The sequence below is a fragment of the Theropithecus gelada genome, chromosome 5 (genome assembly GCF_003255815.1).
Source record: "Theropithecus gelada isolate Dixy chromosome 5, Tgel_1.0, whole genome shotgun sequence".
NCBI classification, from domain to species: Eukaryota; Metazoa; Chordata; class Mammalia; order Primates; family Cercopithecidae; genus Theropithecus; species Theropithecus gelada.
This window is the reverse complement of record NC_037672.1, coordinates 68259275-68275686: the sequence shown is the minus strand read 5'-3', so window position 1 is coordinate 68275686 and position 16412 is coordinate 68259275. Positions and strand designations below refer to the sequence as shown.

Sequence of the window (16412 nt, the reverse complement as noted above, 5' to 3'; positions counted from 1 at the left end):
AGCTGACAGACACATGAAAAAATGCTCATCATCACTGGCCATCAGAGAAATGCAAATCAAAACCACAATGAAATACCATCTCACACCAGTTAGAATGGCGATCATTAAAAAGTCAGGAAACAACAGGTGCTGGAGAGGATGTGGAGAAACAGGAACACTTTTACACTGTTGGTGGGACTGTAAACTAGTTCAACCAATGTGGAAAAAAATGTGGCGATTCCTCAAGGATCTAGAACTAGAAATACCATTTGACCCAGCCATCCCATTACTGGGTATACACCCAAAGGATTATAAGTCATGCTGCTATAAAGACACATGCACATGTATGTTTATTGCAGCACTATTCAGAATAGCAAAGACTTGGAATCAACCCAGTTGTCCATCAGTGACAGACTGGATTAAGAAAATGTGGCACATATACACCATGGAATACTATGCAGCCATAAAAAAGGATGAGTTCGTGTCCTTTGTAGGGACATGGATGCAGCTGGAAACCATCATTCTCAGCAAACTATCATAGGAACAGAAAACCAAATACCACATGTTCTCACTCATAGGTGGGAATTGAACAATGAGATCACTTGGACACAGGAAGGGGAACATCACACACCGGGTCCTATTGTGGTGAGGAGGTAGGGGAGAGGGATAGCATTAGGAGATATACCTAATATAAATGACGAGTTAATGAGTGCAGCACACCAACATGGCACATGTATATATATGTAACAAACCTACACGTTGTGCACATGTACCCTAGAACTTAAAGTATATATAAAAAAAGAGAAATATGCCCAAAACACAGTAAGTGACAAAAGACTATATATTGTGATTCTACTTTTTAAAATGTGTATATACATAAAAAATATAAAAAACAACAAACCAGAATGTTTTGAGTGGCAAAATTAAAGCTTTTTCTTTTTTTTTTAAAAAAAGGAGCAAAATATTGCAATAGCAATGAAATTGTTCAAAACAAATGAATTTTGAAGGAGAAAATAGTGGAAATGAGATGTGTGTGGCGTGATTTTGTTTTTGCTGATTTCCCTTTTGTTGCCTGTCTCAGACAGCATACTTAGCTTTATTTAACAGTTTGTTGACGTGACTTTTAAAGGGTCAAAAGAGCAAAACGAATTTTGCAAAGTCAAATGATGCTGGAATGTTGGTGCCTCATTTATCCTTGCTTCAGAATGACTTTGGTCTAACTGTCCTGAGAACACTTTTGAGTCATATGTTAATCTGTTTTGCATTGCTGTAATGGAATACCTGAGGTAATTTATTAAAATTAAAAAAAAAAAGGAGAAGAAACAGCTTATTTGGCTCACAGTTCTGTAGGCTGTACAAGCATGGCACCAACACTGCTCAGCTTCTGGTGAGGCCTCAGGAAGCTTTTACTCATGGTGGAAGGCAAAGGGGGAGCAGGCATTTGTGATGGTTAATACTGAGTGTCAACTTGATTGGACTGAAGGATGCAAAGTGTTGATTCTGCACGTGTCTGTGAGGGTGTTGCCAAAGAAGATTTACATTCGAGTCAGTGGGCTGGGAAAGGCAGACCCACTCTGAATCTTGGTGGGCACAATCTAATCAGCTGCCAGTGCGACTAGAATATAAGCAGGCAAAAAAAAAAAAAAAAAAAAAGAAAGAAACGTGAAAAGAGAAACTGAGAAACTGGCCTAGTCTCCCAGCCTACATCTTCCTCCCATGCTGGATGCCTCCTGTCCTCAAATATTGGACCCCGAGTTCTTCAGTTTTGGGACTCTGACTGCCTCTCCTTGCTCCTCAGCTTGCAGACAGACAGCCTGTTGTGGGACTTTGTGATCGTGTGGGTTAATATTTAATAAATTCCCATAAGTATATATACACTTTTTTTTCCAGCCCAGCTGGAAAGTTAAATCTTCTGGACTATAACGTTCCTTTAATCTCAGTCTCCATCCCTGACCTGGGGTTGGAGTCTCGAGGAAAATCATGAAAAACAGCTTCTGTGGTAAAATGCCACACTAAATCGAATGTTGTCTGGATTGTTGAATATATATGGAATACACACACACACATACACACACACATACATTTCATTAGTTCTATCCCTCTAGAGAACCCTGAATAATACAGTGTGTCACATAGTGAGAGAAAGGGAGAAAGAGAGAAGGAGGTGCCAGATTCCTTTAAATAGCCAGTTTTGTGAACTAACAGAGTGAGAACTCATTCATTACCGTGGGGAGGGCACCAAGCCATGCATAAGAAATCTGCTCCCATGACCCAAACACCTCCCACTAGGCTCCACTTCCAACACTGGGGGCCACGTTTCAACATCAGATCTGGAAGGGACACATGTCCAAACTATATTAAATTACTGCCATTATCAAAATGGGCATGGGGAGAGAGGGTTTGCTCCTTGGAAAATCCCAAATGACACAGCAACTCCCTGTTACTGTTTCAACATTCGTGGAGTAATAAAGATTCAGTGCATTTAAACTCCCCTCTAGATGGAGGTAGTCAGCATAAAATGTCCACAGATTAGGGACTTACCACATAGTCATGGCATCTATCAATGAAACAAAACCATCAGAGGACATTTGGACCTTGCAAGTTGTTTTGCATTTTTGTTATTATTGCTTTTTTTTCCTTCTAAGAACTTTGTGGTAAAATAATTTCCTCTGTAATGCATAGGATATTGAAGACTTGTTTTTAATATATATTCATATTTTTCTCATTGTAAAAGACAATGCATGTTCACTCTAAGTAACAGCAAACAGAGGCAAAAGAATAGAAACTAATTTTTAAAACTTGTAATTTCGCCACTCAATGTTTTTATTCTTTTTGGAAATATCATTTGACATGGCTATAAGTTGAAGTGCTAATTTTCAATAAAGTATCAATTATTTGTATGCAATCATAAAGAAAACACTTAGTAATTATTTTAAGTGCATTGCAAGCAGTTAGGGAGCATTCTGGTCCCAATTTTACAAATAGAAAACCAAGTCTAGGGTAATATAATTAGTTTTCGTTGGCCAAAGAATGAATAGCTAACCTATGTGATCTAGCATTCACTTATACATATTTGTAAATCCTATGATTATTACCTTCAGTGTGTGTGTATGTATGAATGTATGTATATATTTCCGCACATACAGACATATACACACACAAACATAAAACAAATTCATAATACAATACTTACATTTGCTTTGTACTGTGTGTCCACATATTTTGTGTTCTCTTCTACTCTGTCCTACCACACTCCATTTTTTTAAAAGATGTTGGTCACACCACTATAAAGTGATTTCATAACTTACTGATGTATCGTGATGTGTAGTTTAAAAACACTTTTCCAGTTATTTGATTAAAGAGTTAAGCTCTGACGGTCTATATTAGATTCCACACTCCAGATAAAATGCTTGGAGAGCCAATAGGGGCACGATACTGAGGCCCAGCTGGAAAGTTAAATCTCCTGGTCTACAGTGTTCCTTTAATCTCAATCTCCATCCCAGATCTGGGGTTGGAGTCCCAAGGAAACCCATGAAAACAGCTTCTGCGGTAAGGATGTCACACCAAATAGGATATTGTCTGGATTGTTGAGATTCTAGGTCCTTTTCAGCTAGGACTACCATTTATATTCACTGCCCATCTGCTTCAGCAGTGTACCTCGTAGCTTGGTCCCAAATGTAAATTGAGTTAAGAACAGAAAGCACATTGATTTCTAGGAGGGCTTGAATAAAAGCAGCATATTCATACTCACTGAACTAAACTAGCTGTTATACAAAATTCTTCTTCTCGTATGGGGTTTTCCTCATTATTCCTGTAGATGCTGGCATTAGCCCAGTGGGTTTTTGAGTAAGACAGTTTGTGTTATATCTCAGCTTTGACTCTGTGTGACCCTGGGTCTCCTCAGTTCCCTTATTCCAAAACAAGGACAATAAAGCCCACCTCACAGAGTACTGAAAAAGGATTAAATCATACTTATAATAGGATCCAGTATGGGTTCTGACTCAGAATTGAAATCTAGTAAATAAATGTTTACTTTCCTTTCCTTGGAGTTCTACTCTCAGGGCACATAACATTTCCAACAGAAGCCGCAATACCTGAGCTAGCAACCAACTCTTTAAAAATACAGCCAACAAGCCAGTTCTTCCCTTCCTCAGAACCACAACCCAAAGCTTGGGTGCAGACAGCTAGTTAAGAAAAAATTTAGCATGTCAGACACAAGTAGTATTTTCCTGATAACAACTAAAAGAAAATTAAATAACAAAACCACAATGTTTGTCAGCCATCATGTCCATAAGATTACTAAATATACAGGACACTAGATGTCTTGTATATTTTACACAGGAGGCTGGCTTAGCTATTTTTCCAGGAAAGAAAACAAGAAAAAATAAACTTTAGACTTAAATTTGCCAAGTATTTACTTCTTCATTGAAGCAGACCCAACATAAGGATTATGTCACTATCCAGCATTTGTGGTGAGAGGCAATGCAACTTGAAACAGAGCAGTTAAAGCAGAGTTGGAACAGCCAGCTCTTACTTATCAGCTGTGTTGGAGAATCAGTCTTCTTCTCTCGGTAATTCTAGGGATAGCTATAGGGACTATTAGGAAATAAGCAATAAAGCAATTTACACATGCCTCCATCAGGATAACTATTAAGCTTCACTGTAATTATTCCTTTATCTATTTTCCTACTTTAAATCAGAGAATAAGGATTAAACCTATTCCATCTCTTCATTCTGGATTTCAGAAAAATGCTGGTAGAGTCGGTGTTAAGTAAATGTGTGTCAAATATTAACTACATGGAGAAGAATAAATCTGCAGTTAGTGCTGTGAAGTAATGGTGCAGTTACGTGCTAAGGATAAGCTACTCGGCCAAGAGAAAATTAGCTGAAAATCAAAGAAAGACACCGTTTTCCCAACTCTCAATCTTGTTAGGCTCACAGATCTCACCAAGTTATTCATAGATATTATAACACACCAATACTATCAGCCTCATCAGTGATGTGTTTGATGTTTTAATTAGAGTTGCATTTGTAACTATTAGGGATTTTGTTAAGAGTGCCCCTCATCTCTCTATCCACATGCTCTAATCACACACAGACGCTATGGTATAGACATATTAAACATTATTTTATTATAGATGTTTGCTTCAATGTACAAGATATGGATAGTAAATTACACACAACCAAGCCCTTGTTCCTCCTCTTTCACTATAATTCCCACCATATCTTGTATTTCTTTATTGTCCTTAATTAACTACTTACTTAATTAACTAGAAATGTCAATCAATGAACTAGCTCAGTCACACACCAGTAGAGCAACCCCTTTGAAATCAGTGTTGTTCAGGAGAATCTGCTTCAAAGATTACCTAAGTAAATGGACTGATCAAGAAGATAAAAAGGAAAACACAAATATTTCTTACCAAAAAATTGAAGGATAATGAATGTTGGAAAATACTATGAACAAGATAGTTAACATCAAGTTATTATGATGATTCAAACTTTTCTTTGCTGAAATCTGTGTTTTAATGCTATGCATGCTATTTCATTTGTGGTTTATACATCATCCTTCAATTTCCTAAATTTTGTTTTCAGAATGACAAAGTCATAATAACGTTTTCATCTCCAAAACAAATTTCTTGCATAATTATTTCCAAGAGAAACTTTTCATTTCCTTATTCTTTGCAATCCTGTAATTCTTTTTTTTTTTTTAAATGTATGCTCACCATGTCATTACTTGGTGAATACCACTTCCAGATAGGTCAGAAAACAATCTTAAAGAAAAAGGAGATGCAAAAAGATTTTTAAAAACCTTTTTAAAAAACAATAACCAGCCGGCACGGTGGCTCACACCTGTAATCCCAGAATTTTGGGAGGCCGAGGCAGGTGGATCACCTGAGTTCAGGAGTTCGAGAACAGCTTGACCACCATGGAGAAATCCCTTCTCTACTAAAAATACAAAAAGTTATCCAAGTGTGGTGGTGCATGTCTGTAATCCCAGCTACACGGGAGGCTGAGGTAGGAGAATCGCTTGAATCCAGGAGGTGGAGGTTGCGGTGAGCCAAGATTGTGTCATTGAACTCCAGCCTGGGCAACAAGAGTGAAACTCTGTCTCAAAAAAACAAAACAAACAAACAAAAAAGAAACAAACAAAAAATAACCACCCCTCCAAAAAAAAAAAAAAATATCTGGCAAAGCTAATATATCAAATGATTCTCAGTGTTACCTGAATGATTTTAAGTATTTGTAGACTAATCATATCATCAGATTATCATGCTAGGAACAGAAAAACAAATAATATAGCATTGTAAGAGAAAGTAGACAGGCTAAATAAATAATTTTACATTCGAATTCATATTTTATCAAACTTTACCTCTTCTACGAAACCTATCACTGTGCCTTGTACACGTAGATGAATTTTAAAATGTGTGGGAAGAATAGTTATTAGCTACTCACTTACTGCCTAGATCATGATCCTGTAATGACCCAGATCATTCTATCGGTGCTGAGGTAGATGATCTATAAACCAAACACAGATATTCCAGCTCCGTCTGTGACCAAGACCTCCCTGGCTTTATTCCTGACATTGTTCCACTTCTGTTCCACACCTGGGAGAGATCGAGCCCTCTGGCTTTGGATGCAGGTCCCATCTGTCCCTTTAAATGAGTTGGCAGACCTAGGCATCAGAGCTTTCTAAGGATTTTGGTTCAGACTCATTACTCTGGCTTTCCCAGGTAGGGGATCCCCTTCCCTAGCTCTTACTATAGAATTCAAACTCTGGCTCTGATTCAGCTGTCATATCTGGATTCATTAAATGTCCATTGGCATCTTTTGTTCTGGTCCAGAGAGGTCAAAATAGGCAAAAGAAACTAAGGAAATTCCACAGTCCATCAAGGGAAGCTTCCACATGTCCTGACTTCAGGATATTTTAATTTTAAAACAGTGGCCTGAAACCACTGATTCATGCATTATTTCAACAAACATTTGAGTGGTTAGTATGAACCAGACTCATTTTAGATACTTTTACTCCTAGCTCCTTATAATTCCCTGTTTGAAAACTTCTCTTCATGTTTACATCTTCCTTTCCCTGACAGAATTGCCTATCATCCAGAGTCCTAGCACAAAGCTTCTCGTGAACTTTCAGGACCAGATATTCATAGTTTTTGATGGGTACCTAGGAAGTCACTGGTGTGAGAGAATTTTAGAGTCTGGTGGATGCAAACAGGAATGAGATATGATAGTTTTCCTTTCAGAATACATAATCCACTATGGGAGTATGTAAATCTATGCTCCCCACAATACGATTTGCATCCAAAGGCTAAGATAACCCTTTGGAAGGAAAGATGGGATTTTAATGGAAGTGATATTTGAAATGGTCTTTGATTGATAAACAGGAGCCTTCAGTGACCGGGCCCTGCCTATGCTTCTGCTGGATCAATCTAAATGTTAAATTCCATGTTAAAAAAATAAAATGCTGATTTTTGCTTTCAGGTCATACCACACTGTTTCCAGTTTCCATTCCTTTGCTTGTTTGGTCTGCCTCTTCTGAAGTAGGTCCCTTCCCAAGTCACCTTAGGTAGCACCCTCTACCAGAAAGTTTTCTCTGGAAGCTCCCACCCTTCCACGAAACAGGGTCAGGTGCTCCCCTCCTGTGAGTGCCCATGAAACTCTGCACATTGCTGAGTGTCTTGGACCTCGACACGTGTCATATCTTTCTGTGACACTCTGTAGATGTGAATTCAGTTGAAGCAGAGTCTGTCTTTTCCCTCTTTGTAATCCAATTTAGAGCCCAATTTAGTTCCCAGATCATGAGTGGTAGATAAATTTTGAATGGATGAATGGACAGACGCATTAACAATAAAGTAACTAGAGCAACTGTGTACGAAAGTTGTCTATAGCAGAAATGTGGAGGATGAGTGATGTTAGGCAAGACTATTTCACTGGCAAGAGACAGACATCTAATTTATACCATCTTAGAAAAAAGAAAAGAAAGAAAATCTGCCGGCCTACATGACTGAAAAGTTCATAAATGAATCAGAGCCAGCTGGAGGACCTAGGTGTCCATACAATATACTTAAGATGGTCCCCTTCATGTCTTACCTGTGCTTTTCTCTGGGCCAAATTCACTCTCAGGCATGTTCTCCCCAAGCATTACAAAATTCCAGGCCCTCATTTTACCAGGTTTGCAACCACAGTGAGAATTCAGAACATCCTTTTCATTTGTTCCAGCAAAAATTCTAGGAACTATTTCTAATATAGCCAGGCTTTGGTCACTTGTCCACATCTGAATCAATCAGCAAGGTTAGGGCTGGGGGTGGCATACAGGAAGGAACTGAGAGATGGGTTATCCTATCTGAACCCTATAGACTAAGAGCAGGTAATCCAGGGTGTGTTCTGAGAAGAGAGTGCCAGACAAGCAGTCTTTGGAAGACTGATTAGAGAGGCTGAACCTGACTCTAGAACCCACTCTGCCCTTGTACTTTGGGGGTGAACTGATCCAGAAATCTAACATCACATTCACACATCCTTATTCTTCTCTGCTCAGAGTCAGAGTCATTACACTGGAAGAGATGAGTATAGAGAAATAGGGACAGCAGGTGTGAGGGATAAGTTCCTAAGGTAAGTAGGGGCAGAGGAGAGCTGCCCCGCCTGTTCCTGCCTGCCTTGAGCACGGTCACTTCTCAGGATGGAGCACTGCCTCTATTTAGGCTCCCCTAAAATACAGAGCTTGAGTCATGGGCTTGTCATGCATGTAATTTATTTGGGGAAATGTTCCCAACACAGAGGACTCAAGAACTGGAAAGAGTAAAATAGGAAGAGAGGACATGGGCAATTGGGGCTCAATCCTACTGGGTATCCTCTGAGAAATGATGTAGAATGTCTGCCCAAACCATGAAAAATGGGAAAACATGTATCTATTGCCTCTTGTTTCTCCTGAGAAAGGGATATTCCATGGCAGCAACAGAGAAACATTGGGCTAGTGAGTGAAAAATACCTGATGCAGCTGAGGCAGGGAGCTGCCAGGTGACATCTGCAGGCAGCAGAGCGCTACAGCAATGACAGATAAACAGATCTAGGAAACATGAGCATGCAGATTTGACTGCTAATTATGAAAGTTTCCATAGTGATCTCAGGGAAAATGGAATTTAGCCACCAAAGCTTCCATATTTAAAGATTCCTCCATTTCTTCAAGAATTGTTGCTTGCATACGTTTAAAGACTGCGTAAAATCGTGGCATTCAACTCTTGAAAAAAATTGGCTTGGAGGAACACTTGTCTCAACAAGACAATGGATTTGTTTATTTTTCCAGGCTACAGCATTACTGTGCTTATAAATTTTGACTTTTGGTTTATGCAGATTTCATTGATACAAGTGGCATAATAAGGAGGAAATAACAAAAAATTCTTTCCTTTCCAATTCATGTACAAAAAACAAGTGATTCTGATGAAAATTTTCCTAAGAGTCAAGTTCTGTCTAATCTGCAGATGCCCACTGCTTCTTGACATGCTTCATTCACTTCATTCTCTTGGCAGCTCCTGTGGAGCTCTGCTCCCCCTGAGTGCTCCCATTGCGTCAGTTTTGGGTTGGGTCCTGAGATGATTATAGCAGAAACACTTGTGTTTTTCTCCAGTTACCAGAACTAGATGAGAGATTTGGGCAGCATGATTAATGATGAAGGCAAACTATTTAATCCTATGAAACATGATGAAGTGTCCAAACTCGGCAGTAGATATTTTGGATTTTCATATTTGAGCAAACAGTCACTAAACAAAAATTCAATTTCCTTTCTAAAAGCTAGCAGATGAAACATGCATGGCCATTTAATTTTGGAGGTATTCTAAATGAATTCAGAAAGAGAAACTTTTTAAAAAATAAACATTTTATTTTGAAATAATTTTAAGTTTATAAAAGTTGCAAAGTTAATACAATATCTGTGTATCTTTCACCCACTTTCCTTTAAAGTGAACATTATACCATGGTATATTCATCAAAGCTAAGAAACCACCACTGACACATTACTTTTAACTGAACTCCAGATTTTATTTGGATTTTGCCAGTTTTTCCATTAACATCCTCTTTCTGTTTCAGAATGCAAACCAACGTACCACACTGCGGCCAATTGTCATGTCTCCATAATTTCCTCTGGACTGTGATGGTTCTTCAATCTGCCCTTATTTTTCATGACATTGACAGTTTTGAAGAGTACCACTCAGCCATTTAAGTTTCTTCGATTTAGGTTTGAAGCATGCCTTTCTCATGATTAGACTTGGGCTATTAATTTTTGAAAGAGCACCAAAGAGGTATGTTGTTCTTGTGACACCGTATCAAGGGGGTACATGATATGCACATGACATCACACTGATGATGTAAATCTTTCTCATTTGATATAGGGCGAGTTTACCAGGTTTCCTCATGGCAAATTTACTATTTTATTTTTCAGAATTGGGCACTTCAGGAAAATATAACAAGCTATTTCAATGCCACAGGAGAGATATGCGGTTAGTGAAATAGAACTATGGAGATGTATGACTATTTTGCTGTGCTTTCATTTAAGAATATGTAAATTTGAACTATTCAACTAGGGCAATAACAGATTTTTAAAAATCATTCTACTCTTGAAAGTATTAATTATATATCACAGAGTATTTTTTATCATAGTATAGTGGTTAAATGTCATTTTATCTGGGTTTGATTTCCAGGCTCAAGCATGTATGGCCTTAGGCAAGTGACTTAACCTCTCTGCACCACAGTTCCTTTATTCGTAACTTAAAGTCTCATAGACATACCAATATCTACTGATACTATAGTTATCAGTACAAGTACAGGCTTGTTTGGAAGACTGAATGAGTTAATATTTGTAAACTGCTTAGAAGAACAGAAAATAAATGCTCTGCCCTTTGCCTCGGGTGAAGAGGTGTAGCAATTTGCCCTTGGTATGCAGCAGCATAATCAAGGAAGCAGCATATTTTTTATTTACCAGAATTCTGTAAGCTCTTATAATTTAGCTCCTTTGCTGAAGAAAAAAAAAGCAAATTTTCAGTGACCTGTGAATGTTTGTTTCATAGACAAAGTGAAGAGATATTACAGGGAAAAAAAGATCTTCTTGCCTTTTTGGCTTGTATGAACTTTATAAAATGATTATGTATTACAACTACAATTAGAAAACAAAACAAAACAATACATTTTTCAAGTTTTAAATAATAATTTCCATGTTTCTGGAAATTTCAATTTCCCATCAAATCCCAGAAAAAGAGTGATAATAAGAGGTGTAATCACACAAACTTTCAATTATTCATGAGCTAGTCACACACTTAATAAACTTTAGATTATATGTCATTTCCTATTCCTTACTACCAATTAGAACCTTCCTCTAATTTTCTTGAGTTTTCTCTTAGAATCATATTGATAAACACTAGAATATTTTCTAAAAATAGTCATTCCTTTAGTACATCTTTTCAATAAATGAGATGGAGACTGTCACATTCAAAGTCCCTTTTATATACATGAAGTGATTGTAAGGTGGACTACAAAATAAACCAATGATCTGTCTGAATGGTAACAAATAAAATTTTATCTAAGTGTACCTCCTGGTAGAGTACATATTTGTCTTCCTTTCTGAAAACCTGATACAGAAAATTTTATTTCAATTTTTGTAAATTCTCAACTGAGTTTCTTTCTTTTTTTTTTTTTTTAATTTAGAAGTTTGCAGCATTGATTACAGCTTGAAATTGATTAAGATATTTGGGACACTGTATTTTGGTCTCCATTGGGTCAATGCTTTTTCATTTATTCTTTCTATTAAGAAATATAAGTAATCAGGAAGATGTGAAAAGGGAAATAATTAAAAAGACTGGAGTACATATACTATATACAGTGTCCATTTTAAAGAAACAGCATTCTAGCACACCTTTCTACCCTTGACTAAGATTACTGTAATGAGAGCACCAGTACTCCTGAGCACCAGTAACCAAAAGGGCATTTTGGAAACTGAGCTTTTGGTGTTTATATGAACATCCCGTCTTCCAGGACCTGCCTTTATTTCTTCAAGACTCATACTGCTGTATATGGTGTTGTATACATTCAGGGTTAGTTGGGTAGCAGTAACTGATACAGAAAATTTTAAATGTAAAAAACACTGGGGAGTGAACCTTTCCATTAGAATATATATATATGTCATATATATATATATATCATATATATATGTGAATTCACATCAGGATGAGTTTCTGTTTAGGCAATGTTGGAAAACCTATTTCCATTTTGTTTATTTAACAAACATTACAAGGCACTTAAATCCATGCTGGCTCTTACAAATGTTGACTCATTTCTCATAACTGCCTTGGGGTAGAAACAGAGAGGCTAAACAACCTGCAGGCAATGCTTCACTACTATATGCAGGTGGCAGCCTGGCCTGTGTTCTCTGCTTGGCTAGGAACACAGGTCTTACCTATTGAGCTGGGCTGTGTAGAACTCTGTTGTGGAGACATTTGCCTCTGGGTCTGGGGCCTCTGCTTTTTCCCTCTTCTCCCATCTTACTCCATGTCTCAGAGAGCTCTGAATCCCACTTGGAAAATCACACTTAAACCCTCTAAAAACCTAATGATGAATAAAAATAAGTTCTCTAGAACTTCTGGAGAAAAAAGTAACAAAGCTACCAGGTTAAATGACTGAAATTCCTGAGAGAAAACAACATGTATGTGTTCCTCTAGAAAGGGGGCCCAATATTGAATACCAGGAAGTCCTATAGTAAATGGAATGTGACTTTATGTGGGATCTGGCGTTCCTATTTCATCCAGATGCATGTCTGCTGCTTCAGTGGGAATGGCGCTTGCACACCAGGTACCCACTCCCCAGTGTCATGTGCTATGCCTTCCAAAGACAGAACGAGGAATGGTGAGCCCATGAACCTGCTGGACCCAGCCCCTCCGAGGTCCGGAGTGACAACTAGTGCCGTATTTCTAGATCGAATCTGAGCCCCTCCTACAGGGAAAAGATTTTCAGGGGATTTTGGAAGTTCCAACATTTTACAGGGAAGAAGGAAGTTACGCAGGATAGGAAAGAAGAGGTCATGCTATACAGCCCTGGCTTCCACTGACACTAACACTGGATTCAACTTTTGACACTGATAATCTGTTGCCACCAAATGGAGGACGTAAAGAAGATGTTCTAAGTGTGATTAGAGAATATGCAACACAAGGAACAAGCAGAACATTCTTCTCTGGAATCTGACATGATGGACTGTACTTTCACAGAGAGCGCTGATGTTAGACGTACATGAAATAGGCTAATCCGAAAATAAGAAAGGGTGAGGCAGAGAGGATAATATAGTTCCAGCCTATCTCCCAGCACCTTGTTAATTTCTCTCAACCTCCAGACACAAATACGAGACATAACTCTCTTCCTCCAAAGAGGTCGCGCCTACCCTGTGGTGGTTCTCAGGGATCCGCCCCAGCTCCCTCTCCGCTCCCAGCCCCACACACTGGGATCACCAGGCACCCAAGATCCCACCTCTCAGGTGGTATCTTCAGCGCTGGCTGCCACTCAGCCCCCCTCCAGGGATCCGGGGCAGAAGGCGAATATCCCAGAGTCTCAGAGTCCACCGGAGTTACTCTGGAGGGCGAGGCGTGGGCTGCATCAGTGGACCCCCCCACCCCACCCGCACACCAAGTGCTCCACCCCGGGGGCGGGGCTGTCGCCTTCCTTCCGGACTCAGCATGGATCTGGAGCTCCGGGAATTTCCCTGGCCTGGGAGCTTCGGGCTTTCCAGCCCCAACCATGCATAAAAGGGGTTCGCGGATCTCAGAGACTCACAGAGCCCGGGTCGCAGGCACCTCCTCGCCAGCTCTCCCGCTCCTCGCACAGCCGCCAGACCCGCCTGCTGAGCCCCATGGCCCGCGCCGCGCTCTCCGCAGCCCCTAGCAATCCCCCGTTCCTGCAGGTGGCGCTGCTGCTCCTGCTCCTGGTGGCCACCGGCCGGCGCGCAGCAGGTGGGTCCCGGCGCCTTGGGGTCCCCGGGTCGGACGCGGCTGGGGTGGGCGCCCCGCGCCGACAGCCTTGCTCAATCAGTGAGTCTCTTCTTCCCTAGGAGCGTCCGTGGTCACTGAATTGCGCTGCCAGTGCTTGCAGACCCTGCAGGGAATTCACCCCAAGAATATCCAAAGTGTGAACGTGAAGGCCCCAGGACCCCACTGCGCCCAAACCGAAGTCATGTAAGTCCCGACCCGCTCTGCCGCTGCCACCGCCGGGGTCCCCGACTCTCCCGCTGCCCCAAACTCTGTGCCCAGTCCGACCTCCTGCCTCATGGAATTCCCTTCTCTCTGCAGAGCCACACTCAAGAATGGGCAGAAAGCTTGTCTTAACCCCGCAACCCCCATGGTTAAGAAAATCATCGAAAAGATGCTGAACTGGTGAGTTATGGTTTCTATGTACACAGGTGACTGGAGCCGTTTGTCAGAAATACTGGCATCTGCCCCCTAAAAATAAAATCAGGAAAACCCAGGGGTTAGTTGAAGGACTAGAAATTGTGATTATTGTTTTCACAATTAAAGTTTCCTTTACGATAATTACTGCTGTGGTGCCAGAGGATATTCCCAATGCCTGGCGTCCCCACCCAGGTTCTTCTTTCGTTCCAACGAACGTAGGTAAAACTGCCTTCATTTGAGGCCCAGTAGGACAAAGAGCAATAGGTTCTGGCTGTTTTTAATCCAATAGTACAGTGGAGACCACCACCCCACTCCACCCCCATTCCTAAAAGAGCATCCCAAGCCTAGAGGTCCTTGCCACACAGTACAGCTGTCACAGGCAGTAGCCACTTGGTTGCCAGGCTGGGGAAGCTGCATTCAGAAAACTCTAGAGGCTGGAAGAGCAGGACAGGAGCAGAGTGTTGTGCAGTCAGCTTTCCCAAGCACCTACTCAGGGCACCCATTTCTCATTACAGTGACAAATCCAACTGACCAGAAGGAAGGAAGAAGCTCATTGGTGGCTGTTCCTGAAGGAGGCGCTGCCCTTATATGAACAGAAGAGGAAAGAGAGACACAGCTGCAGAGGCCACCTGGATTGAGCCTAATGTGTTTGAACATCACTTAGGAGAAGTCTTCTATTTATTTATTTATTAGTTTGTTTTGAAGATTCTATGTTAATATTTTAGGTATAAAATAATTAAGGGTATGATTAAGTCTACTTGCACATCGTCCCATTATATTCATTCTTTTTAAAATGTCAAGCCCAAGTTAGTTCCATCTGGATTCGTGTTTAATTTGAAGGTAGAATGTTTTCAAATGTTCTCCAGCCATTATGTCAATATTTCGAGGAGCCTGCAACATGCCAGCCACTGTGATAGAGGCTGGGGGATCTCAATGGCCAATGAGATCATTGTGAGGGCAGGGGAATGTATGTACGCATCTGTTTTGTAACTGTTTAGATGAATGTCAGTTGTTATTTATTGAAATGATTTCCTAGTGTATGGTCAACATTTCTCATGTTGAAACTTTAAGAACTAAAATGTTCTAAATATCCCTTGGACATTTTATGTCTTTCTTGTAAGGCATACTGCCTTGTTTAATGTTAGTTTTACAGTGATTCTGTCTTAGAACAAAGGGGTTTAATTATTGGTGTTTTCATATATAATATAAAAATAAAGTACTTAAAAATAGAAAATACTCGTTTGATTTTTTGGGGGAAACAAGGGCTATCTTTACTTTAAAATCTGGTGATTTATATCAATATTTCTCAATATTTTTATTTTGTTATTTTCTGGGTGTTCAATTTGCTATACAGATAAATCAAACTACGAGCTATGCTTCATTTCATGTGGTGATTGCTGCCAATACCCTTGGCTCTCACCTAGTGAAGAATGTGCTTTACCAAACTATGGGCTGGCCCCTAATGGGAGAGTCACTGATATAAATTGCCCTTTTTATAAGAAGTTTCCTTCTGTCTTGCTACTCAAATTTACCTCCTTAAAAACATTTATATTATCTTAATAAGGGCCCTCATTTCATTGCTTTTGTTAAACAACATTTCTTATAATTGTTGACAGTTTAATAAAGGTGGCAGTGAAATGGTGACTAAAATATTTCTTTTTTCAAAACTCAAATCATTTGTGTCGTCAATAGAAGCAGAAGTGAGTGGCTGAATGCTTCACCTGTGAAAAGATCTTATTGAAATTTGGGCTCAGCTTTCTGACCTTCACATATAAGTAATTACTATTAAGATCAGCAGTGTTTCAATCCTTTATAGCAATATGCCAAATACAATGGTTTTAAGATTGGACTGCATTCATTCGCATCCTTTCTAGTGGAATTTTGATGGGACCTCAGAGCGGTTGTCCTCTGGGGAACTCTGTATTCATTGCTGTCCCAGGACGGCAGCAGCACTACAGGTTTTAGGACAGAAGCACAATTGGCATGTCTAAGTAAGAAAGACCCCAATAATAT

General features: G+C 39.8%; 1 protein-coding gene across 1 annotated transcript; it reads left to right on the top strand.

Moving 5' to 3' along the window:
- The first annotated feature begins 13791 nt into the window (after positions 1-13791).
- LOC112624697 (growth-regulated alpha protein) lies at positions 13792-15622 on the top strand. The gene is made up of 4 exons (XM_025385577.1): positions 13792-13964; positions 14063-14186; positions 14301-14384; positions 14915-15622. Exons 1-4 carry the CDS (start codon positions 13865-13867, stop codon positions 14928-14930), a joined length of 324 nt encoding a protein of 107 aa, XP_025241362.1. The 5' UTR covers positions 13792-13864; the 3' UTR covers positions 14931-15622.
- Positions 15623-16412: the final 790 nt, after the last annotated feature.

Excerpts from the sequence above, each read along its gene's own strand:
- LOC112624697 (XM_025385577.1), top strand. The coding sequence starts at position 13,865 with ATGGCCCGCGCCGCGCTCTCCGCAGCCCCTAGCAATCCCCCGTTCCTG. Across the intron at positions 13,965-14,062 it reads CACCGGCCGGCGCGCAGCAG|GAGCGTCCGTGGTCACTGAA; the intron begins GTGGGTCCCGGC and ends CTTCTTCCCTAG. Across the intron at positions 14,187-14,300 it reads TGCGCCCAAACCGAAGTCAT|AGCCACACTCAAGAATGGGC; the intron begins GTAAGTCCCGAC and ends TTCTCTCTGCAG.